Source organism: Lycorma delicatula, chromosome 9 (genome assembly GCF_047948215.1).
Source record: "Lycorma delicatula isolate Av1 chromosome 9, ASM4794821v1, whole genome shotgun sequence".
Classification (NCBI taxonomy): Eukaryota; Metazoa; Arthropoda; class Insecta; order Hemiptera; family Fulgoridae; genus Lycorma; species Lycorma delicatula.
The window spans coordinates 107,387,962-107,414,579 of record NC_134463.1 but is presented as its reverse complement, the minus strand read 5'-3'; the positions used below and the strand labels follow the sequence as shown (position 1 = coordinate 107,414,579).

Here is a 26,618-nt window from a genome sequence, read left to right as displayed (position 1 = left end):
CAAATGAGCTGTAACTATGTGGTAATTTTCAGTGGGAACTGCATAAAATACAAGCTATTATTACAGATTTATTTTATGTATGGATGTCCTTCTTTGTTGTGAATTTAATGTCAAGAACAAATAAAACTAATTTATAAAATTGAACCAGATATTTTTGTCTGTGTGTGCTTTTAGGAAAAGCAACTCCCCCTTTTATCAGCCATATAATTGGTGTAATATGATAGCCAGCCTGTTAGTGTAATTGTGGCTTGGTGACTTCTCAATTGACTAGCCAAAGGTTTGATTCAAGATAAGGATTACTTCATCAGTCATTTTGTCAATCTTGCTTTACAAATATCTGAATTGAGCATTATCTGAACCAAATAATGGTAAAGGTGTAGCGTCAGACTGATGAATACAAAGTAGAAAGGCCTTATTTTTAAGAAGAAAGTAGGAAAACCACCAGAAACTTTATTTACTACCTTTGGGTGTGTTGCTAATTTTGATCCTTGAGTGATACAGGAGGTTGATGATTCAAGGCCCAACTGAACTAATTATATTTTAATATTAATGATTTTTCGAAATCGTCTCTGGCCACCATACTATTGTTGGTTCTAATTTAAGCGCTCTGCAACATTATGGTTTTGCACAATCTGAAAAATTAGCCATAAAACATTCTGAAATTTAGAATAAGGTTAAATGATTAAATAATGTTGTACAATAAATATACACTGGGTTTGTAAAAACAACATGCCTGTTGCACTGCCATAATACTATTGATATAGATGGAGGAATGATGAGTCATTCTGATCTGTGCATCATGGACTTGGACTAGTACAGTCTCAGCAAAATATCTGCTTTGCCAGGAACTCTGTAACAACTAACTTACAAGTGTAGGATTGACATCTGTTTTGGGTTGTCTAAGTTTATTATGAATGCTTTATATAATTGAATTAGTAGCGGCTAATCTTAAAATTAATTAAATCAAGTTTTTGAATTAAAAAATAATTACAGTTTATGTGAACACTTATTTTACAAAATCATGGAGCACAGTCTGATTCTGTTCCTAAGTTCAACTTATCTATTCAACCAATAAGTAGTTGTTATAGTTGTCTTCATGGGTTTTTGTTGAGGACAACGGTAAGATGACTTCTGATGACTAGAAGATGCACTTTTTTGTCTAAGAAAAAACCTTTTTTTTGCATATTGTGCTCTTACTTTTTTTTTATCCCTCTGGGACCACCGTAAGCTATTGCTTTGGAGAATGAGATGAATTGGCAATTTTGTAGCGTGTGAAAAATGCCATGCCTGACTGGGATTGAACCCAGGACCTCTGGATGAAAGGGTGAGCTTCTACCACTCGTGCCATGGAGGTCGGCTTGCCAAATTATCTATAGAAACAAAAATTTACAATATTATCTACAGAACAATAGTGCTTACTTGTAGATAATAAAAATGTAAAAATATTTGATTCATACATATCAGGAAGACTTAAAATGTTTTTCCGTTTTTCATTTTGGTTTTATTAAAAATATTTTAATTAAAGTATTTGTTATGTAACCTTGGAAAACTAATTTTACTTTTTTTGTGATTAACATAAGACATCACTCAAGTCTTATGTAGTCTCATATACATATCAGGTGCCTGAAAAAGAACTCTACGGTTTTAAATTAAATTTACTTTTATTACACTTAGAATTATAAATGAATGTATTTTACAACATTTGTGTTCAAAATTGAAAGTTTTTTTTTTACCTCTTAATGTAATTCAATAAGAACACAATTTATAAGCCTGCAGACATCAAATCGATAATCCATCTTATTCCACACTCTGGTGAGCATGTCTGCAGGAATCGCTTCCATGGCTGCTGTTATTCTTCAATGCAGGCCAGATTTTTTTTTAGTATATAATAAGACTAATTTTTCGTAGTATCGCATACGAAGGCGTCAAATTGAAACTTCTCAGTGGCCAAGTGATGGAAACTTCTCTGCCTATGTGCAGTTCACACAACTTCTGCATGATGTTGGGAGGCTCCATTCTGGTAAATTAGGCCCTCCATATTTTCAGTCTGCAGAAACATGAAGTTCTGTAACATATCCATGTATACTATACAATAAAATTTGATTATGCATGATATAACACTAGACGTTCACTTCTAGAGAATTGCATATGAATTCCACTTATTCTTGTAGATTTTCTGAGTTTCACACTCCACAATTATGGCAGTTAATACTCCATAAACATGAAATGATGTGTCATCAGAAAGTAAACTGTGCTGCAGGTATTTTTCATCAGCAGAAATTAAGTCTAGCATGGTCATTACAAATTACTCTTTGTGGCTTATTGTTAGGTTTAATTTCATGGAGTGTCCACAGTTTATTACCATAAAGTTTCAGTCATTTGTGAACAGCATTAGACAGTGTTTTTAGGAATGTTTAGTTGAAGACTAACTCTATGAACTACATGTTTTGAACTTTATCAGAACGACAGTCGAATTCTTTGTGTTGTCAGCACTTGTTTTAGACCTGTCTGGTATGTGTCCTTTCAAAATACTTCTGCTTTACAAAAAAATGTTCTCACCAGTTTTATATGCTTTTGCCACTCAGAGAATTTTTACAATATTCTCACATAATTACTTTGTACGACAGTCGCTGATTTTGTTCCTATGAACCAGTTCACGTAGTGCTTTCTCTTATGGCGACACCATGGTACTGAATTCCAGGCTCATAATAGCTTGGCCTGTGCAGCAGTCAAATCCAGCTTCTATTTGACAGAAAATGTGTAAACTAAACTAAGTGTGATAACTTAGTTGTTATTACTTCAAGATTACGCATAAACAATAAAAACTAATGTTAACATGGCGTTTATATACCGTACCTTATATACTGCTTTTGTTGTTATTCTTTGGAAATTTTGAATAAGTAAACTATATTTGCCCTTGAAACCTTGGTGTTATTTTCCAGACACTGTATTTGTTTAAATAGATACAGCTTTGAATGGATAACAGAAATGAAGATGTAGAAACTTGTAGTTTAAGTTGGAATGGTTACATCAATAACATAAAATGTCTTCAGCTTTCACATGTTATGAAATATGCCAACACTTTGTAATTTAGAAACAATAATATGTTTTGCATATATTCAGCCAATTATTTCCTAATTGGAAAAAAAAAATTGTAATCTTGCTGAAACGTGCAGTTAGAACAATCAAATCGAATATTTTTTACCCAGTCGATAATCTATTCTTAGAACTAGGTATTTTATTTAACTTTTTACAAATTACATCATATTCTTAATGTAAATTTACAATTTACATCATAGAGATAATGTAAATAACATTAACTGGTACTGACCGTCTGTATTATACTGATAATAGAGAACAGTCAGCTATTCCATGACAGAAGTTAAGAGTTAAAACAGTCTTCCCTCTTATATGAAAAATTTTAAAAATAAACTCCAAAGAAAAACTAAAAGATTATTTTGTAAAAAAATTTATTTTATTCTTTGGAACAGCCTGTATATGCACTTTGCCAAAGGAAGATTTGTTTTGTTTTTATATCTTAGGTTATTGTTATTTTTTTTATTAATTTATTGACTTTTATTGCAGTTGATAAATTACATATTCATAAAATTCATCTAGTAAATTTTATAGAAATGAACGATGTTTAATTAAATATAATATATATTTTTTTCTAGGCTTTGTTGGGAACTCAGTTGGTTGTTACACTTGTTGTAGTGAGTATTATACAAAAACTTGGCCCACATTATTCATTAGCTCGTTGGTTATTATGTTCAACAGGGTTTGTATTCTTCATATCTGTATATATTAATTACTCTTGAGTTTAGTCAATTTTAATTATTAATAATTTTACTAGTAGTTCTGTAAACAGTAGATTGTGCTTTTGCTCATTTTGTGCAAACGTTTTTACAAATTGAGCTCTAGAAAATTGCATTGATAAATTATAAAATGGAATTGATTATGAAAGTTTAGCTATTACCAAAACTAATTTTATTATTACATTTGCAAATTGTAAGCATTGTTTGAAGGGATACTGGTGGTTACTGAGTAATTCCCAAGTAAGTACTTCCAATGTATTCCTGTGTTTTGTGTTTTTTATTATAGTGTATACAATGAAGTTATTTACAAGTATAAGGGCTGTTTAGAATGTTCTTGGCTTGACAAAGGAAAATACAAGATTTTCAGAAATAATTTTTATTCTTCAACAAAGTCATTTTGCAATTCAATATGTTTAGATCAATGACTTCAAAATTTTTAGTACCCCAGTGTAGTAAGATTTGTCCAACAATAAAGTAGTGGTTGTCTCATCTTTGACTATATCGTTTGAAGTGAATCTTCAGCAAGCCATTTCTTCCAGTTTGGGAAGAGGAAGCCAAATCCGATGAATACATCGTTGTGAAGCACTTCAAAGAGTAAATTATGAAGCTTTACGAGCAACGCTCTGAGGTTTGTGAACAAGGCACGTATCTTGGTGAAAAAACACTTTTTTTGCCCAGATGTGGATGTTTAGCCTGAACAGCACCCTTCAGTTGTTCTAGTAGTGAAGTGTAATGCATGCTGGTGATAGTCCTGCCTTTTTCTAGGTAGTCTATGAGCACCACACCATGAGAATCCCAAAAAAAATTGTGGTTTTGATGTTTCATTCAGATTTAATCTTTTTCCCTTTCTTTAGCAACTTTCATCTGTAATGGTGAATTCATGTTTCATCTATTGTAAAATTTACCATAAAACAATAAAGAAACTCGGTAGAATCACATTTAAATAAGTCTAAGCATCTTTGAGAATTGTTTGACGTTTTTTTTTTTACTGCGAACAAACATGGCACCTATGAGCAGAAAGCTTTTTTGTACCTAAACATTATGATGGAAAAAACTTTGTACATATAAAATTCACTGGACACAGTCTATTGAGATGCTTGCAGTGTAAGCAAGCTTGTACTGCAGAGCAATGTGAGCAAGCTCCCACTGTGGAGGAGAAGTCTACACTCTTGGTCGACTCATTGAAAAGTGCGTGCGACCAAGTGCTTCCTTGTAGGTACAGTTGGAAAAGCTATCCACCTGTATGTTGGAGGATGGCTGAGGTTGCAGTAAAAAGAAGGGCATACCTCAGGGTTAGGCGGGCGGCGATAAGATTCTACCTTTACTCAGCAAGGGCAGCAAATTTGGCATTTTATAAAGTAAAAGAAGTAGGAGCTTGCTTGGCTGATAGTGGAATCGAAGAAAGATTGGAATATTATTCTAGGAGTAAACCATGTCAGTTACTGGTTAGAAGAGCACTCAGACCCAGAATTCCAATAACTTGTAAGCCTGGAGAGATTGCGAATATAGTAGAGGGGCTTTTTCCAGCTTGAGGCGAGGTGCTTGCGAATGAGGTGGCTGAGGTGGGGATGATACCACTGTTTACTGTTGGGGAGCTTGATGTGGCAGTGAGTCGAGGCACCTCGAAGTCAAGTGTCTTCTGTCTACGGGTGGTGGCTGTTAAAAGCATCATTTCCCAAGATGCGATCAAAATGATAGCAGGGTTGCTTCTGATTGACCTAGATATAACAAATGGAGAAGGGTACACCAACATGAACCAATGATTTCTGCCGAAAAGAAACATATCAGTTTGGATATTATGGAGGAGTAGATAGGGGTATGGCAGGAGATGTGGATCCACAGTGCGAAAGGCAGGTGGTCATATAGATTGATTGGGGACATTGGTGGGTGGATCTAGAGAACCCATGGCTCGAGGATTTCAAATTAAAACACAGCTTCTGTCAGTCATTGGCTTTAGAGCCTATTTGTTTAGATTTGGGCCCAATTATATGGATAGTTGTCCTATTTGTGGAACTGAAGAGACATCTTATCATATATTTTTCCAGAATCCCCGTTTTGAACTAGAGCGTGGTGAAGTTGGACATGGTGGACAGGAGGGATATGTTCTTACCTGAAGGCTTTGAGCAGATTATGTTAGCAAAAGAAGAGAACTAGAATGGAGTGCGAGATTTGCCAAAGTATTTGTAGACAAACTGCGTGTATAAGGCCGAAGGGGGGCTGTGCGGCAGACAGGGCTGTGGTCAACTGTTTAGGGGGCCCCCTGACCCTGTGGGGGTCGACTGGATGCAATGAAATCGTCATCACTCTGCTGGCACAGGCCTATAAGTAAGTTCCCCTCTTCTGAAGCTTAGACTATGTACGTCCTGGTAAGTTCTGTGTAGGTATGTGGTAAGTATCAGAGATTGTACATGATAATGGCTGTGTGTGTGTGTGTGTGCATGTATGTGAATGGTGTGTATGTGTACTGCAATTTTTTTTACTGTTTTGTGTGTTTGTGTTGCCTGTGAGGACCGACTGTGTGCGTAGGTGTAATTGTGATTTGCTGTGTCTTAGTGTTGCTTATGTTTTGTATCTTCATCTTGAGTATGTGATTGTATTGGTGTTCCTTGATTGTGGTGTCCAATTGTGCGAGCGGGTATTTTTCCCTTCCTGAAGTAATACTGTATAATCAGTTCCCAGGAGGGGTGGAGGTTTGGTTGGTAGTGTGCAGGAACACATATGCATCAAATAATATCTTGTGGAATATGTTAGCGAGCTTGACACTGTCTAGGCGCCTGTAAATGGGGTACCTCCACCTCTATAAAAAAAAAGCTTGTATATCTTCAGTCAGCTATCATTTAATACAGCATTGTGAATTTTTGTGATGATTACATCGTTGTAGTGATTCTTTGGCATCCCAAGCATATTACATCAGCTTGAACCTCAATTTTATCCATTTTCCAAAAAAATTCCAAAATTTGTTTGCTTTATTCAATCACCAAAATTAACAACTAAACACACATGCCTGAAACTTTGCAGCATGCCGATTGAAGAATCACACTAAACAAATATCAGTCATTTGGTTGCACTTGTGCCATCTCTGTGCTAGCCTGAGAACTTTCTAAACAATCCTTGAATATACTGAGGGCCCTCAATTTGAATATACCAAGTATATTTGAATATAATATTTGAATATACCAACAATTTGAATATACCAACTTGAATATACAAAGTGGTCCCTCAATAAGGGCTAACAGTCTGTGCCCTTTGCTTTGTTTATTAGTTGATTACTTGACTAGAAATTGTAAGATATAATCTTTTGTTTATTTTATATGTCAAGACAGTTCATCAAATAATTGATCTGTCATTACATCACCTAGTTATGTCTATATCGTGGGAGACTAAAAAAGTAGTAATTAAGACTGGATTAGTTTATTTTTCTTGTCATATTATTTGTATTGCAATAGAAAATAAATATTCAGAATATTCAGGATTCTAATATTGATTTATTTGCTTTATTGAATCTTGAAATGATACACTATTACTCGCTTGTTGAGCAAAATGCAGTTATATTTACAATTCAATATGTGAATGTATGATATATATACACACGTTTACACTTATTTTTCCGTGTTTCTAAAGAAATATATCTAAATCACCTTTTTTGGGGCAATATAAGACAATGTAGTGAAATTTGGAATGATGCGGGCATCAGCTACTTCTCTGGGATAAATTTCATCAGCTTGGATTCACTCATCATATACTTTAACCTCCTCTGCCCCCTTGCAATTTCCACATTACTGGATGAATCTTAAAAAATCAAATCTGTTGGGAGAGCCATTCCCAAAATGGAAACTTCAAAGGATTATATCTTAAACATGTCAGTGTAGATAATATGGGCTTTGTGTTTCTGCAAATTTAGTATAAAGCTTCTTTTTTGATCCAATATTTAAGTCCAGACCTTGATTGTAGAGGACAGCTTTTAAAAAATGTCTACATTATTAGGCTACCTCAAAATAAATCGCTGTGAGAAACAGCTTTTGGTAAACTATTTTCTTCAACTCAAACAACTTCATGGTGGAGTTCACTTTTATCTGCCTAATATATTTACTAAAATGCAATTTATTATTGAGAATCATGCTGAGGCAGTTTTGGACTGTAATTTTCATTTAACATCATTTGTTGTTTGGATTTTGCACAAAATTCTTCTACATTTCAGAAACATATACCTTATCTTAGTATGGATATATTTAAATTTGCGGTCCATCCAACTTGCTATGAAAACCAAAGCTATTTGTGCTCTGTTCTTGATGTGAGTTTTCTTGTACTTAAGGTAAGCAGTCATCCGTGAAATCCTGGACAGACTCCCTATGGCAGCAGGCACCCCATGAATCATCATACAACAGGCTTTTTGGTAGAGTTAGTATGGAACTTTCCCTATTTGGGTGTAGTTTTAAATACAGTCAACCTGTTAGTAAGATAATTCCAGATAATGGCTTGTAACCCCCCTGTGATGCAAAAAGAGCTCAAGATAATTGAATTCCTATACAAGGGATGAAATGCTGCCTTATCAATAATAAAAACTGCAAAAACCTATGGTTAATCTGTGCTTTCCACCTTGGACAAGGGCTCAGTAATACAGTTATCAGTGCCAATCTCCTTCATGAAGCTGTGTTGGTCTTGATTTTGAATAATGTTCATGATTCTTTAATCTTTCCTCAATCAACTGCTCAAGCAGCTTGCCGAAGACTGACAAGAAGCTAATAAATCAATAACTTCTGACCCCACTTGGATCCCTTCTGTCTTTTAGAAGCACCTTATGAGGGTGGGGTGAAAAGTGCCAGAGCTGTTACACAGAGTTGGTGAAAGTACGCTTTACTTCTTGATGAGATCGCATGATTCCATTCATCATTAATTTACTACAAGAATTTCAAGTTGCTGCATCACTTGTATAGTATATACAGTTCGTCAAAGTAGAGAATTAGGGCATTTTTTTGGAAAATGGAAAAACTGGAAATTTGTGCAGTGATTAAATAAGTTTTTCTGAAAGGCTTAAATGCAAAGGAAATTAAAGAAGAGTACAACATGGGGAGACTTTTCTCCATCAAATACAAGTGCTGGGTGACAGAATTTAAAATTGATAGAACATGCACTAGTGATGAACCATGCAGTGAAACCCTTCTGAAGTGACTACACCAGATATGATAGAAAAAAATGCATAACATTTTTTTTTAATATTGATGAGTGACAGTGAATGAGTTAGCAGAGTCTGTAGCCATATCAACAGAATGCGTACACAGTATTTTTCAAGAACATTTGAGCGTGAACAAGCTGTGTGCTGGATGAGTGCTGTGTTTTTTCATATCTGACAAAAACAGTCTGAAAATTTCATGTCTGAAAAAACATTTCAAGCGATTGTCTTGAGCCCTTTCAGTGCAATCCAGAGGAATCTTTCCTTTGATTTGTGATGGTTGATGAGAATTGGGTTCATTACTACATTTCCGAGACTTTATGAAATCTTTTAAGAAAGTTATGGCAGCTGTTTTTTTGGGATGCACATGAAATAATTTTCATGATTACCTTAAAAACAGTGAAACAATACATGGTGAATATTATGTGACCGTATTAAAGCATCTCAGCAATAAAATTAAGGAAAAATGACCGAATTGGCAAAAAAGTGCTTTTTTACAGACAATGCTCCAGCTCACACTTCAGTCATTGCAGTGGCAAAAATCAACAAATTATGGTTCAGATTGTTCTAACGTCCTCCATATTCACCTGATCTAGCTCCCAGTGGCTCACTTATTTGCTAACCTAAAAGGCTTGGAGGAAAGAGATTTTCAATCAATATAGTTATTGCTGCTGTAGATGGTAATTTTAAGGAGTTGGATAAATTGATGTACTGAACTGGCATAAGTGGTTTTATGGAACGTTGGATTTATAGACCTTAATGGTTACAATGTTGAAAAAAAAAATCAAAATGTATCCAGAAAAATGTTTTCTTATCCAGACCTGGAACTTTTCACCCTACCATTGTATCTAGAGCAGTCTTCCAGCAATCCAGAAAGCAGTCTGTGGAATAATATGCAAAGCAGTATTAAAAGTTAAAATCTTTGTATCTATTCATGAATCTGATTTTATATTGAGATTGACTGTTCAATCATTGATATTTTAAAACTAATGTAAAATTAAACTTATTTATTAACTTTCTTTGTGTTAAATAACTGTTTTAGTTTGATAAGATATCTTTATCCAACTGATGACGAACTAAAATCATTAGCTGGTGTACCAAAAGAAAAACCTAAAGGGAAAAAAGATAGAGATCGGAGTAGACATCAAGAAAATGGTAAAACTCAAGGTCCTGATACATTTCATATTCCTAGAAATTTGGATATACAGGTTTGTTTGTTGTTTTTTATCTTTTATTATTGTTTTGTTTTCTAGTGTAGTAAAAAAAGTGTTCATATTGCATTGTTTCCCACAGGTGTTAAATTAATTTTTTGCTTTACACCATCTGTCCCAGTTTTCCACCATAGCGGTGGTGCATATTAAGTATTGGCAGTACAAGCAATAGCCATTTCTGTAAGTATTTTGTGCCAGTCTGCTTGTGACTGTTTTGTTATGATAATTAACATACATAATTTCTTTTGTTAAATTTATGAAAGTTTTCGTTTCTTTTTGTTATTACTAAATAATTGTTGCATTATTTGATGTACTTTGATTTTTTTATTATTTGATTTATAGCAGAAAATTTTCATGCGATACAAATTATGTCATATTTCATTGTTTGATGTGTTATTGATAACGTTATGATCATTATTTATGCCTACACTTCAGTTTTTCTAGGGGTTGATAAATCAATTTATAATTTAACCCTGGTGTGTTGAAAGTATTCAAACAAATAATTGGTAGACTGTTGACTGGTAAGCTGTACTAAAAACGCAGACTACTTCTTTATTATTATGTATTAACTTGTGTGAAGAAATTACCGTAATTTAAAGCAATTTACATATCTGGTATAATAAAACTTGTCATAAATAAACCACTGATTCCGCTTAATTGATTGGAATGCGATTCTACTCATATATTTCTTATAAAAATTAAAAATAAAATTGCTTAATATAAAATGTAGCATGAGAAATTTTATATTTGTTAGAAGAATCATAGAAAATCTCAAAAGAATTTTAATTCAACGTACTAAGGCAAATATGTTTGTTTGGAGTTACATGAAACATTTCTTATACATTTGCAGGAATATGGAAAAAAAATATTATCTGAATAATTCAGCTAAATGAATTATGACTGAAATTCATTACAAATTCTTCTTGTAACTAATTGGTTATTTTTTTAAATTAATAGCATGTATAAAAATCCTTGATTAAAACCTTAGTTAATAAATATTAAACTGTATAAATTAAAGTTCCACTTACAAAACAATTTTAAAAGTATATATCCAAGTACTTTTGGAGCCATTACTCAATCATCAGGGATTTCCCAAAAGATGTTATTTCAAATTCAAACGTATAATTGTATTTAAATTAAAATTGTTATGTTCATAATAGTCAGTCGTCAAGAAATAAAATTAAATTGTATGTCAACAAGACTGTAACATCATGTTCGTAAGATGTTTACGACTATTAATGGTTTTTTTTTTTTTTTAGATAAAGCATCTTATAAACATGACATTATTACAGTCTTATTGAAGTACAACTTAATTTTATTTCTTGACGACCGACTGTTATGAATGTAACAATTTTAATTTAAATACAGTTATAAATTTGAATTAACATCTTTTGGGAAATCCCTGATGATGGAGTAACAGCTCCTAAAGTACTTTGATATATACTTTTAAAATTGTTGGTAAGTGAAACTTTAATTTATACAATTGTATTAATATCAACAGTGCCAAACGCTTAGTAAATTAAATTTTATTAAAATCTCTTACAAACTGCAATAACTGTGTTATTTGCACAAAATACATCAACTATGCAGATGATTATTAATTAGGCCACACATCGAAATGAAATGTCCTTAGTTGTAAAAGAGGAGTAATGCATTTTAGAAAGAATGGCATTATTATTAGGTTCATTTAGACATAGACAAAGTGATTTTCAATAAAAAATACAAGTTAATATTCAGATTTAAAAAAAAAACAAAACAAAAAAATAAGTACTCGACTGTTAACCTTATGACAATGAATTTATTTTATATTTAAAAAATAACTCACCTTCAGTGCAGTTATAAAATGATTAACTGTGTACTAACCCAACTTTGGAGAAAGCATGTTCAAGAACACTGTCTCATTGTCACTGAGTATCAGAGTAGTGCAGATGGTGATGCTTCCCAGCATTAGCCTTTCCATTTTTTAATGGCTCTTCAATACTGTCCCCATCCACCAGTCTGTTATTGGATTCTAATTAAGAGCACATCCTTGCCTAATGATACGTGGATTTAAAAAGATATTAGTAAAGTGATTGCATAAACAATGGATAAATCTGCTTTCATATTCCAAATCAAAGAAGTTGTGCTAGATGTCTGAAGATTTTTGGAATATCTTATGAATTGATCGGGAAAGTAATCATCAGTCATGGTTTTTTTCATTTACATGTGTGTGTGTGTGTGTGTCAAGTAGATATGTAACAAATTGTTGTCAGTGACCTGATGTCAGAGGCAAGTCACTTATTAAACAAAAAAATAACAATCATCCTGTGCCAAACTTAAGAGGGAAAATCAGGATGTAGCAGGTTCCCGTTGTCTTCTCATTGTGTTGAATGTGCTGTTTTATATGAATATCATGAGTCCATTGGAAAAAATAGATATTTAGTTATGTAAGAAACATCTTTACCACGTAGAAATGGTGCTTTATAAGGAAGGCTGTCTCAGAGAAAGCACTGATTTATGTGTCTCTCAGGTGCTTTACCATGTATCACAGCTATTAGAAAAATTGGAACAGGTAACAGTAAAAAAATAAATATAACTTCAATATGTACTCTGCTTTTACTAGCAAGGTATTCAATGAAGAAAATTAACAAAATATGTAAAATTAGTAATCCTTTTCTAATTACATAAATTCTTTTCTAATAATTTCATGGAAAAAAATTTGTATGGTACAGAATAATGTTAATAAAAAATGTAGTAAAACAAATGTTATTTCGCATTTTTGTACTTCATGTCTGGTGTTTAATGTAGAGTATTTATTTTATTTTTAAAATTCATGTAAGTGGTACTTAGAAAAATTGAAAGGAAAATATTTTCTTGAAGGCTAATAGCGGTGATTGTTCTGAAAGGGTCTGCCGAGTGCAGAATTTGGAACTGATTATTTGTTTCTTTGCATAAGAGAAAAAACTGTTCTAAAGTTTATTACCATAATTTTCCTTTTGGTGAAGGAAGAGGAGTGTATCAATATTTGTATTATGAATTTAAAGGAAAAAGAAGTAGTGTTTATAATGAAGACAAAAAGGAAGACTGTTCATTATCACTAATGAAATAATTTAGAAAATCGAAGGAAAGATTTTATTTTGGTCATTGATGATGATAATCTTCATGAAGAGATTCCAGTGGCGTCAAAATGTGTCACAATTTCTACACAAGCCCAAGCCAAATTTTCTTTTCATTGATAACAAAGTTGAAGGTTGAAGGCATGGTGGTGTGTGGTTAAGAAAGCAGGTAGTATGGCAAATCTGCTGTAAAAAAAAAATTACACAGTACTGGACTTAGTTTATTTTAGTTACTTAACTAATTACGTTAAGCCTTGAATCTTTGAAGAGCTTTGTGCTGTCGACTAGCATGAATTGGTAACATTTTATATCATATATTTTTATTATCATAAATTAGCAAAACAACAAAGTTGTAGTAGTTAATTGTACAATTAAAATTTTTCTGGAGAATGATTTATAAAATGTGTAACAAAAATTGTGATTAAAAATTAGTTGTAAAAAACATTTTTTTTTAAATTTAAAAACCTTAACGGATAGGTTGTTTTGTGTAGCAGTATTTGAATAAAATATGATATTAAATAGTAAAGTTCATTGTAACTAAACAGGTAACTTTGATGACAGTTGGAAACGGCTAAGGTGACTGCTCTGGATGTGGTTCATCTTCGCTACTATGCAGAGTACCAGTGGTTGGTTGATTTTTCAGTCTATGCGTTGGCAGTTTATATTATCACTGAGGTAATATTTGTTAATCTTAATAAAATTATGAGACAGTATTCTAGTTGTTATTTAATAGATATTGCCTATTTCAGCACTGTGAATGTAACCTTGAATAGTAAAATAAAATATTAAACTGAGTATAATTGTGAGTATCTAATACACAATAGAATAAAACATGTTTTTGTTTGGATCACTATTTTAAGTCACTATTAGCACGTTGAAAGTTTCTATTTTATTATATGTTATTGTTGTGTGACACATCATAAAATATTTACCTGAGTGTTAGGATGTAATTTTCCCTTTCTCGAAACTGTTAGATTCGGTGATATAGTTTTATTCTGTAAGAATTAGTTTTATTTATTCTTTATCTTATTAAATTTCCAGGATAGAAGTGTTGAAAATATTTTTGAAATGGTAACCTCCTAAATTTTTTTTGCGCCGTTTAATGCTTGCAGTTATGATTATTATTTTTATAAGTATGTTCAAAAAAAAAAAAATTGACCATTTTGTTGGAAATTATATTTGTGTCTGAATATATATTTAAATTTTACTGTTAGTCAGTGGCGTACATTTAGTATTTGTATCAAAATATTAATTCGTCAAGCTCAGAATGAAAAGAAAAGAAAAAAAGGGTACATCAGATTTTTCTAAAGAAATTTCATTGAACTTGAAACCAAAACCCATAGTTATTGTGTTTCAGAAAGGCGTTATCACTAACAATTTCAACAAATGCTTGTAACAACATTTTTTGCCCATAAGAACAATGATAAACTTCAAACCTCTAAAAATACATAGCCAAGAAGTGATCATTTAGCTATTTTCTTGCATTGAATATTTGTCAATGTTGAAATTTTTTCCCCAGAAAGAAATATGAAAACTACAAGGATAGATTAATAAATTATTCTTAGCTTTTGTTTGATATATTTAACGTTTTTTAATCTGCAGCAACTGTAATGCTTTGTATACAAAAGCAACTTATTCAACATTAGTAACATTTATTATTAATGGAAGGAAAGCTTGTCCTGTAGTATAATCTTTATTATTTTTATTGTAGGTATACATGCTTAGTGAAGGCAATCTATTTTTGGCAAGGAAGATATTAATGATACCATTTTTATTGTAATATTAAATAACACTAAATAAACAAGTTTTTGGTAGATGAAAGTTTTATTGTTTCTAGTGTAATTTTTTATGCTGAATTCAAAAGTGCAATTAGAATTTTTTCATAATCCACAGTTTTTATATATAACATTTTTGAAGTATTGCTTTTGTGGAATTTTACACATTTTTTTTAGGGATAACATATGTACATAAAAGAATATGTTAAATGGTTTCTAATAGAGGATGGGATACAAACATAACATTATGAAGGCAACAACTGTGTATGGATGATGATTCTTGTACTGTAGGTTTTGATATGTCAGCACAGAGCAGTCTTATGAACCATACAATTAACACTCCAATATTGTTTCTATGTATGCTCATATTGTGATTTCATTTTGTTTTGTGTTTACAGTTACTGTGTCAAGTGTGTTGTGTTTGTGGATAAATATGTGAAGGATGTGCCTAAATGATCTAGATATAGATAACTTCTGTTAATTGTATGGGGATTTGACATTTAAAGGACAATTATGAAATTTAACTCCACTAATTAAAAAATGTTATGAACTACATCTAGGCTGTTAAGTTTGGTATCAAGATAAAAACTGGGCCCCACACATTTTGTTCTACCTGTCAAATATTTGGCAGACTGGGCTAGTTGTAATTGGCTCATGAGATTTGCCATATGGTTGATGTGAGGTTAACCACAAGACCATTTATTGGACTATTATTTCTCTATCACAAAGATAAAAGGAGTAATTAGTAAATCTAAACACACAGTGCAGTACCCTAATGTACCATCTGCTATAATGCTGTAAGCACTTACTTATACTGTATCCTTTAACACATGGAAGTTTAGAATATGAATCAGAATATGAGGTAGGCACTGAAGTTTGACATGAGGAAAAAGATCGCACTTTTGAAGCAGAATCCTCTTCCTGTGAACCTCATCTGATAAATCAAGATGAATTAAATGACTTGAATTTAAAGAAACAAGCCGAGCTTTTGAGATCTTGTTTGAAAAGCTGGATTCTTTATTTTGACACTAAATTGTGTTTCTTTTAAAATCATCAGGAAGAGTTTCTATTCTGAAGAGTTCAGGAAGAGATTTGTATTCTGAAGAAAATAGTTTAATGTGCTGTAATAATATTTGTACTGTCATGAATGCACTTCATCATGAACAACTGTACAGAATGGAGACTGTTCATTGATTTTTCAAAAACTAGTTGGCTGTACTTTTGCACAATGGCAATAAATTAACTTCTGTGCTGTTAGCTTATGTAACTAACATGAAAGAAACATATGATAATTTGAAAATCCTGTTAGAAAAAAATTCAGTACAAATACCGTTGGACTATATGTTAACCACTGAAGTTTAACTACATAATAATTTATTTTATATATAAATATATATTGTCATATTCTCCCTCATCTTTCCTTTACCACTCCTTACTCGTCATATTTGACTTGTCAATATGACTTACACTCCTGACTTAGGAGTGTAATGATGGACCCATGTCTCATCACATGTGATGATGCGCTCCAAAAAATCGTCCCCTTCTTTTGCCAAAATCAATTCAGAAGTCTCTTACAGATCTCTAACTTGACTGATAGATTTTTGGTCAACAACCTCAGAACCCATCTAGCGCTAATTTTTGTAGTGAAGGTGATCAGTGGTAATGGATTGAGCATTTCGATAGCTGATATTCACTTCTGTTGTGATTTCTTCAACAGTGAACCTGCAATCACCTCCGATAAGCTCTTGAACAGGGATGTTGTTGTCAGCTGTAGGATTTGACCTTTGACATCAATCATGACTTTTGTTCGGCACACTCCCATTAGCCCTTAAATTGTCTGGCCCACATATACAATCGGTTCTGGGACAATTTAGCATCTCCAAACTGTACCTTTAAATTAGTTAAAATTTCCCCGGGTTTAATGCTTTCATTAATTAAAAAAAACCATCATCATTGTCATTTGTGCATCAGATGATGAACCTCTTTCTCACTCATGGCTGTACTGACGATAGAATAGAACTGACGGGAGGAGCTAATCAAGCTGGTTAACACGCTGAATATTAACCCCCCCCCCACTCCACCATCCAGCTCGAAACTGCTTGCTGCATAGAATAGCAAAATTACAATTTAAATTTGATTCACCCTCATATATATTTACTACAGGTTTCGGCATGTCAGCACAGAGCACTCTTTTGAGTCATACAACTAACACACCAGCTTTGTTGAAACGTTTTCTATATATGTCCATACTGTGATTTCATTCTGTTTTGTGTTTATAGTTACTGTGTCACAACACAAGTGTGTTGTATTTGTGGATAAGTATGCAAAGGATGTGTGTAAATGATGTAGATAAACTTCTTTTGCATGTTGATTGACACCTGATAAGGAGATAACTTCTACGCTGTTAGTTTATGTAACTAATACAAAAGTAGTATGGTTATTAATTTGGTAAACTAATATGGTTGTTTATGTAACAATTTGAAAATCCTGTTAGAAAAAAAATCAGTGCAAGTACCTGTAGAAAAAAAATTAAAAATAAATTATTACTGGGTTTGTAGCTCAGGTATACTAAATTTTGTTGTTTTTAAGCAAATGGAACAACAGAGACAAGATACATCATTGTATCAGGAAGGAATGGCCAAAGTATGAAGCAATTATGCCTGTACAGAAATAGTTATGCATCACATTAACTTGGAAATAATTCTATGTCCATTCCATATAATTAGGGCTTATCAAGATCTTTGTTAAGCTAGTGGGTAAAAATGGGCTGGATTTCATTATTTGAAAGAAAAATTTTCTTGTGTAAGTGATGCTAAAATCAAGAAAGAATTTTTGTGGTCCCTAAATAAGAATTTTGATTAGGAATAGGCAATTTGAAGAACTGTCAAGCCAGTTTGAAATGTCACCATGGAAGTTATTTAAAAGTGTTGTGCAAAATGTTTTAGGAAATCATAAATCCCCCAACAACCGTGACATTGTGGGTGAGTTATTAGACATGCATTCTGTGGTGTGTAATATGTTTTTAAAAATTCATTTCTTGGATTCACGTCTGGATTTCATGAACAATCTTGTAACTCATAAATGTTATGTAGAGTTTTGTTTGTAATTAGTATTGTGTACAAGATGTATTGGCCTTGTAAATTCATATCTTTATCTTTGTTGAACGTACAATATCATACAAGTTTTTGCCATTACTTTAATGACCTTTGTTGTAGTTTGGCCATGTTGATTATGATTTGACAGACTAATATAAATCAAGCAGACATTAATGTAAAACATGTAAAATCATCTGATAATAGCTGACTAACATCGGTCAATCTGTCACTTTTATTTCCTCAACATGCCTCAGATATGAACAAAATATCTTACATTTTTCATGGTAATGAAGATAATTAATGTTATTAGGGAAAACATTTATAAGTTTAAAATGTAAAATCTATCATTTTTTTACTTTACAAACAACAAAATCTAACCTTACTATTATTCTACATTTTTTCTTCACCTAGATGGTGCTTTATGGATCAGAGTATTTAGAATTAAAATAAATTTGAACAAATAGGACATAGGATATTCAGAGTATCATAGAATTTTATTAGCTCAACAGCCTCTAAAAACAATGAGCCATTCTAGACATAAAGTATGCTGACCCATGAATAAGTATATGCTGACCCATATTCATGGGTCAGCATATACTTAATTGACGTATATGGAATAAATTATTTATATAATAGTTTCCATTTATCAACAATCTTTAATAGTAGTGCTTTCAAAATAAAATTCAATTTAGTATAATTAATGATATGTGAAGTAAATAATTATAATGTAACGCATTATTGTTCCTGAGGATGGATTAATAATCCAAAAGCGCTTGAACATTACTATTAAAGATTGTTGGTAAGTGAAAACTATTTTATAAATAATCTATATATTAATACCAACAGACCATGCTTAATAAAAGCATACACTATTCCATGTATATGGAATAGTAAGTAAAGTCTATTCCTTGTGTATGGAATAGTAATAGTTTAAAAGTTAGTTTGAAGTGGTGAATCATTTAAACTGTATTTATTTCTATTCCATTAATTAGATGTTACATATTTAAACGACATTAACAGTGGACAACTATTGTTATCATCTTATATTAGTTTTGTAAGAAATCAAATTACCTTAATTTTATAATAAAAAGCTTTTAAAGTTAATAATTATTGAAGTATAAAAATTACCAAGGTTGTTTATAATTTTTAAATTGGGTACACTTGTTTACCTTTCTTAGCGACATCATAACTGAATTATATGTTTTTATGGGTTTTGGGTATATTTCATTTTCAAAACTCACTGTGCAGTACAGTGAGTTTTGCAAATGGAATCTGAAATGATTGTTTTTGTGTTTAAGGGTAGACATTTTTTACTGTAGGTATACCAGGTTCATTTTTGTGCTTTAGCTATTTTGTTTGTTCTTGTTTGGATTGAGGTTTTTTTTTATTGAGGTTGTTTGTTATTATTTCTCAGAGTATTTAAATTGGGTTACCATTTTGAATGTATTACTGTTTATCTTTACTTCTTTTAATTGTGTTGGTTTTTGGGGCATAATTTCTGTCTTTTCAAATGATATTTTGAGGTCAATTTTATTTGTAATGTTTTGAAGTTCTAATTTCTGTGTTTTAACTTCGTTGATGTAGTTTACTAGCAGAGCCAAGTCATCGGCGAAACCAGGACAGTTTGTTTTGATTTTTTGACCTATTTTTATTTTTGGGGGACATTTTTTAAGTAATTCTCTCATTACAATTTCCAGATCGTAGTTGAATAGTAGCAGTAAGAGTCCATTGCCTTGGCACAGTCCTGTTTTGATCTCAAATGGTTCTGAGAGCTTGCTTTTGAATTTTACCTTTGACTTAATAATTGGATTGTAGTCTGAGGTGTCTTAGAATTTTTAGTAGGAATTCTCTGTGGATGCAATCTTATACTTTCTTACAAATGTTATCACCATGTCTCTGATTCTTTTTCTCTTGTAATCCATTATTAGCTTGAGACTCATGATCTGATCTGGACAGCTCCTCCAGGATCTGAAACCTCCCTGATATTCTCCTAGTTATTTCTCATGTTGTAAACCAATCCTGTTGAGGATGATTCTTGAAAGAATTTTGTATGTTGTGTTTAGGAGTAAAATTCCCCTGTAATTGTTAGGATCTGTTTTGTCCACTTTCTTGTGTAGCAGGTGGATGAGGGCTGTCGTCCAGTGTTCTGGTGGTAGTTCTTTGATTCCAGATGTTGACAAGCTGTTGATGAAGGTCTTCTGTTGAAGGCTGGTCTTCCTGCACATTTCCAGATCTCTACAAAGGTCTGATCCTCTCCCATCATTTTGTAATTCTTTATCTCACCCAGTGCTTGGTAGACTTCTGTTATTGTGGGAGGGTTGATGTTATCTGTTAGTGTTGTTATTGGGGTGCTGGTGTCGAAGTTAAGAAGTTCTGTTGGTTCTTTGCAATTTAGGAGTTGAAATATTTAGCTAGGATTTCCGTTTTTTCTTTATTGTTAAGGGCCAGATTATGGTTTTCATCCTTCTTTAGTCGGGTTGGGGATTTGTATTTTTGGAGGTTTTGTGGTAGTCTCAACTGTGTTTTGTTGAATTCTGCTGATTTCAGTGTGTCTTTATGGTTTTGTTTTTCTTTTCTTTGTTTTATCTAGATTTTAGAAGGATCTAGATTTTCTGATTTTTGGGATTGGTGTAGTAGCTGTATATTGATGTTTCTTCTTCACTGTTTTGTCACATTTACTGTTCCACCATTGATGCTTTTTATAGGAATTTATTGGGGCCAGTTCTTCTGCGAATTGTTTAAGGTTGTTGATAAGGTCTTCAAATTTATCTGTGATTGTTATCTTTTTGGTTGCTTTCTGGTAATTTTTACTGTTGATTAGTTGGGTAGAGTATTTTTCTTTTAGTTTTAGGGGCTTGGTTTTGTTTCTTCCTTTGGGGATTGAATTTAATTTTAATTTTGACTATGAAGTGATCTGAGCCTGTCTACTCCTCGGAGGACTCTTGTGTAGTCTAGGTGTTTCCAGGTTTAGAGTTTTTGACATTTCCTCTTCAAATATGTGAATTTCAAGATTAGGTGTGGTTTCTTCAGAGAGTGATGTGTGTTTGTTCTCTTTTGGGTGGGCCATTTTCTCATGTTGTTGCAGTATCTTATTTTTCTGCCAAGTTTAGCATTAAAATCTCTGATTAGTTGTTTTAACGTGATTTTTGGGGATGTTATTTATGGTCTGGTCAATTAGGATCTAGAACTTTTCCGTTTCTTTACAGCCTTTTGGAAATTTGTTTTTATAATTAGTAGGAGTGTGGGCATTTAATATGATGTAGATTTTATTAGATGCTTTTTGGGTGAGTGTTGAGATTCTGGGGGATTGTGAATTGAATTCTTCTTTGGAGTCTTTTATTTTGAAGCTGACCAAAAAGCCTGTTACAAACTGTGGGACACTTTTCATCACTCCTTCCCAAGTATACCTTTATAGAGCCTATATTCTTGAGATTCCATGGTGTCCTGGTCGGTGTTTCTTATTTCCTGCAGTCCCATGATGAGAATTTTGTGTTGGTACATTAGGTCGGTTATTTTTAGTTTCACTCTGTATGAGTTAGTTTACATTGCTTCTGGAAATGAGGTGATTTGCTTTGGTGTGATTTTGGATTTTGTATTGTTCTGGTTCATTTGTGTGGTGTTAAGGCATTCCAGTGCTTCCGATTACATGTTATTTTCTAAGTGGTGGCCCATTGTATTGAAGTGCTGCCTTCTCTGAACCAGTGTTACTTGGTTTAGTTGGTGGAGTATTCCTAAAAAGACCTTTCACAGTTGACTGTGAAAGGGTCACCTGTGGTGGGACTAGGTCCTGAGTTATAACTCTAAATGTGATCTAGTGAAGTGATAGTGGTGTATGACTTAATGATAGATAGACTATAGATAGATAGACTATAGATAGATAGATAGATAGACTTGGTGATAGATAGTGGTGTATGACTTGGTGAAGTTGTGAAGTTTGTTTAGATTTAGTTCATCAGACAAATTTCTCCTATTTATTGTGGATATATCCAGGCACACCTTATAGAGACTCGAGACTCTAGCTTTTGTTAAAGTTGTTATTTTGGAGAAAACTTAAAAAATCCAATCGAAATATTACACCCCTTCTTATTTTACAATAAATATTTAATTTATTTTTTTGTAAATTAATTGGAATAATTAAAATAGCAGCCACATACACCACAGATGTTGTAGGCCAGTACTGAAGCAGAATACCAATTAATGTTCAGATGTCAAATTGTTTGAAAATATTTTTTGACAGAGGTTGTTAAATATTCTATGAAGATAAAATTTTTGGCAAGATTTTGTAATATAGTTTTTTTTTTTAGTAAAATGAATTCAAGCAAGAAACACAGAAAACCTGTTTATGGCCAAAAAACTAAATGTTTAAATTTATAATTGACATGATCATTGAAACTAATTTAAGACTGGTTATAATTAAGCCAGCAATCAAGATGTGTGCTGGTTTAAATAATTCATCATTTTCAAAATTTTATCTTATGACACTGGTAATTCATTATCGGAGATTCAAAACGTACTTATTGTATACATATTAGTTGAGCTTGCTGTTATGCATTTATGGTGGTTTTTATTAATAATTACACATACATGATATATACTTGCATTCTTCCTTGAAGTCATATTCAGAAAGTTGTGATCAGTCTCTGATCAGTGACACTGTAATTTTGCATGAACATAACATTTTTATCATAATTAAATAAATAAATTTATTAATTAATTTTATTGTTATTCTGTTGATTATAACTTATTAACTCATTACAGCTATTTTTAATATTGTTTTTTTTTTGTGTTTTTAATTAATTATTTTGTTTTTTCCCTAAGGTTTATACAACATTTATACCAATAAAGGATGAAGTTAATCTCAGTATATTGTGGTGCCTTCTTGTCATAGCTTTTACACTGTATCCTTTATGTATGAGTACTTGGTGAATGAGTGTTAAAACTCCTTTACAATTAGATCCATTTATTAGAAAGCATATTCGCAAAAAAAAATCATTAGTTTTGATGATAGGACCAACTTTGATGCTTATGCTAGAATGAGTGTCTATGAGTAATATCATTTTGATGGTTTATACCTTGCTACTGGTTAGTGTCATTCAGTTACAATTAATTCAATGTAAATGTTGTTCACCGATAAATTGGATTAATAAAAAAAATAAATAAATTGGATTGTAAAAAAAAATTATACATAGAAAAGTTTATCTAAGATTTCTTTTTTTTTTGGGGGGTGGGGAGTAATTTATGATAAAGTTTTATTTCATGAAACATTGATAAATTCAAAAAACCGATACCACCCCATTTTTTGACAGATTATTGTACTTTCCGTCTTACAGCATAGCTCTAAGAGCTATGATGCCAGGAAAGTTAAAAAGAAAATAACAACATAATTTTTTGATTCAGAAAATTTTTAGAAGTTTCTAATGTACTACTTAATTTTTAAAATTTAAATTAATCATAGTTTATAATTTCTTTAAATGCTAAGTAAAATATCATTATAGATATTATTTCAACTGGTCATAGTATTGCCATAGTTTACACTTAGAGTGTTAATAGAGAACCTGGAGAAATACATGCCTTTTTTCTGGTGGTATGTATGTATAATCTTGTTTCTGCTAATTTTTGATCAGTGTACCATAAAAATACCTTTATTTTATCAATAATAATAAAAAAAATGGAAATATTTATTTACAAATTTTTTTTTATAATACAGGTGTTTAATTTAAAATAGACCCCATCACTCAGTAGTTTATACTAATACATATTTCTGTTAAAAATGCATACAAGGTTTGATAAAAAAAAATTGTTGGAATTTTAGTTTTTCACAAAAAGTCTTTATTTGTTCATCAATTCTGATTTTTTTCACCTTCAAAATACTCTTTTTCAGATATAATACATTTGTGATAGCACTTTTTCCAATTTTCAAAGCATCTTTGGAAAATGCAATTTCTGGTGTGGTGTTAAGCAGCTTCAGCAATTCTGTCTTTGTCTCTTCAGTGTTGGCAAAATATTGTCTTTCATGGTTCTTTTTAGCTTTAGGAACAGGAAGAAGTCACATGGGTTCATGTCTGGCGAATGTGGAGGCTGAGGCAAGATAACAGTGTTGTTTTTGGCCAAACATTCACTAACAAGCAGTGAAGTGTGAGCAGGTGTATTGTGATACAATTGCCATGAATTGTTTCACCACAAATCCAGGCATTTTCTTCAAATTGCTTCATGTATACTGCATAGAACTTAAGGTAGTAATCCTTATTGACTCTGATAGTGATTCAGCGATTGTCCATTATTATTTTACCTCACTTTTTTGACATTGTCATTGGTTGTTGATGTGCAGGGATGTCCAGGGTGTTCATCTTCAGTGTGTTCAGGGCTGTCTTGGGATAGTTTGTATCATTTGTTTTGTTCATTGAAGAATTGCCAAATGCAACATTCAAATTTCCAATGCAGTACTGCGCTTTATTCCATTTTTAAAGCAAAATTTAATGCAAATCTTTTCCATTTTTTTCACACATTAAAAATCGCTGATCATAAAAAAACGTAGCCATTTTGAGAATCAACAATACTGCAAGTAGTAGCATCTTGGCCTTTCATCCGGAGGTTCCGGGTTCAAATCCCAATCAGGCATGGCATTTTTCATGTGCTATAAAAATTGCATTTCATTTTCTTACACACAAGCTTTGAGTTTCTGCAGTGAATTTCATCAAGCAAAAAAAAATTACTAAGCATCCAATCTGGCTACCAATATAAACATACATTAGGGGACAAGTATCAGCACAACAAAAAAAAGTTGTGACAGTTATACTTGTACAGCCTGGGAAATTAAAAAATTCCACATATTTTTTATCAAACCATAATTTAAAATTATCTTCTTCTTTTTTTTTATCAAACCATTATTTTATATTGTTGTAAAGTAATGTAGAAGATGTTAGTACAACTGGAGCTGGGCGGGAGGGCGGTCGTGCGAGTGTGTATATAATATATATAAAATGATTTTCTAGGTTTAATTTTATGTACTTTTTTTAATAGCCTCTGTTTTAGATGTGTTTATTTATTACATTTAATTTCTTAACAAGTAAATCATAGTAAATTACTTATGTCATTGACTGTGCAATACTTCCAAGGGTCTGAATCTGTTGGAGAGAGATCTACTGTTATTGTTACTGCTTTTGCATATTTACTTGTTGCGATGGCCATCCTTATTGTGGATGAAAGTAATCTTGAATCTGGTCTAGAGACTGCGTATACTAGTTTTAATCAAAGTGCTTCTATTTTCTTACAAAACCATGGATTGGATTCTCAGTAAGTTATATATGATATAAGTGAATTATTCAACATTTATAAATCCTAATGAATTTTTATTATTGTACATAACATTTTACAAATAGTTTTTGTGTTTTATTTGAATTTATTCTCAACCAGTAAAATAATTGACTTTGTATTTTGTGTTTTTTTTCCTAATAACAAGTGAGGATAATTTCTGCTTGTTGGTAAGATGAATGAATACAGAAAAGAAGTGTTTAAAGTTAAAAATGCTGTGGAAAAACACTATTTAGGAACTTAAAAGATCATTATCAGTAGAATAAATGAGTATGAACTTCAGAAAGAAGTTTCCAGATTGTTTTTGAAGTATTATTTTAAGGGGAGGTTATAAAGGGTTCTTAAGGCTCTATATTAGCTCCAATATTGTTTTTAGTTGATATTTCAGATTTTCTATCCTTAACAACCATGTTGAAAATTAGTAAGCCGTACTAAAACTACATTGATTATATTTCTTTAAAATTATTTACTCAGCCAGACTATATTTCTTTAATCCAGCTATTAAAGTGTTTTTCTTTGATTAGTCTTTATCTTAATCTTACTACAAAAATTAAGTTTATATTAATTATGAATTTTTAATACAGTAAAATCTCCTTATTCGTGGGGGTTAGAGACTGTAAAAATGCCACAAACACAGAAAACTGGGAATATAGAATGGAACTAATAGTCATTTAAGGAAGAATGGTTAGGTTCTGTGTAAAATGAAAAAAAATCATGCTTACTTACTTAGAGCAATGTTATTGATGAAATACAGACTGCAACATTAATTTAGTACAGTACAGTACACAAAAAAATATTTAACAAAATACAGTATATTTCCTAATTTACTTGTAAGCATTTACCAAACTGTTTGATTTAAAAACTCACTACAGTATGTACAGTTTGTGCTGTATTAGAAAACATATTACATGTTCAAATTGTACTCTGTAATCACCTTAAAAAGTCAAGAAAACAGTACTACAGTACTGCATACACTAAAACTAAAATTATTGAAAAGGAATTTTACAAAACTTTGCATTTACAAACATTTGTAATTTTTCCTTGTCTCGCTCTTGTTTTTAAATCCATGTGTATTCTTATATGGCATCTTCAGTTTTGTGCTTAAAGATTAAGCTTTTATTCAAAGATGGATCAGTATCTATAAAA

The 26,618-nt window shown here is 31.9% G+C and overlaps 1 protein-coding gene across 2 annotated transcripts in view; it reads left to right on the top strand.

The window, feature by feature from the left end:
- The window catches only part of emei (transmembrane protein 161-like emei), a 52,292-nt gene that overhangs the window by 1,030 nt on the left and 24,644 nt on the right, over positions 1–26,618 (top strand). For both annotated transcript variants that reach the window (XM_075374403.1, XM_075374402.1), the window contains exons 2-6: positions 3,675–3,778; positions 10,028–10,193; positions 13,853–13,966; positions 22,980–23,059; positions 25,239–25,454. In XM_075374403.1, the coding sequence (XP_075230518.1) occupies positions 3,675–3,778; positions 10,028–10,193; positions 13,853–13,966; positions 22,980–23,059; positions 25,239–25,454 (680 nt within the window). The remainder of the gene's footprint in view (positions 1–3,674; positions 3,779–10,027; positions 10,194–13,852; positions 13,967–22,979; positions 23,060–25,238; positions 25,455–26,618) is intronic.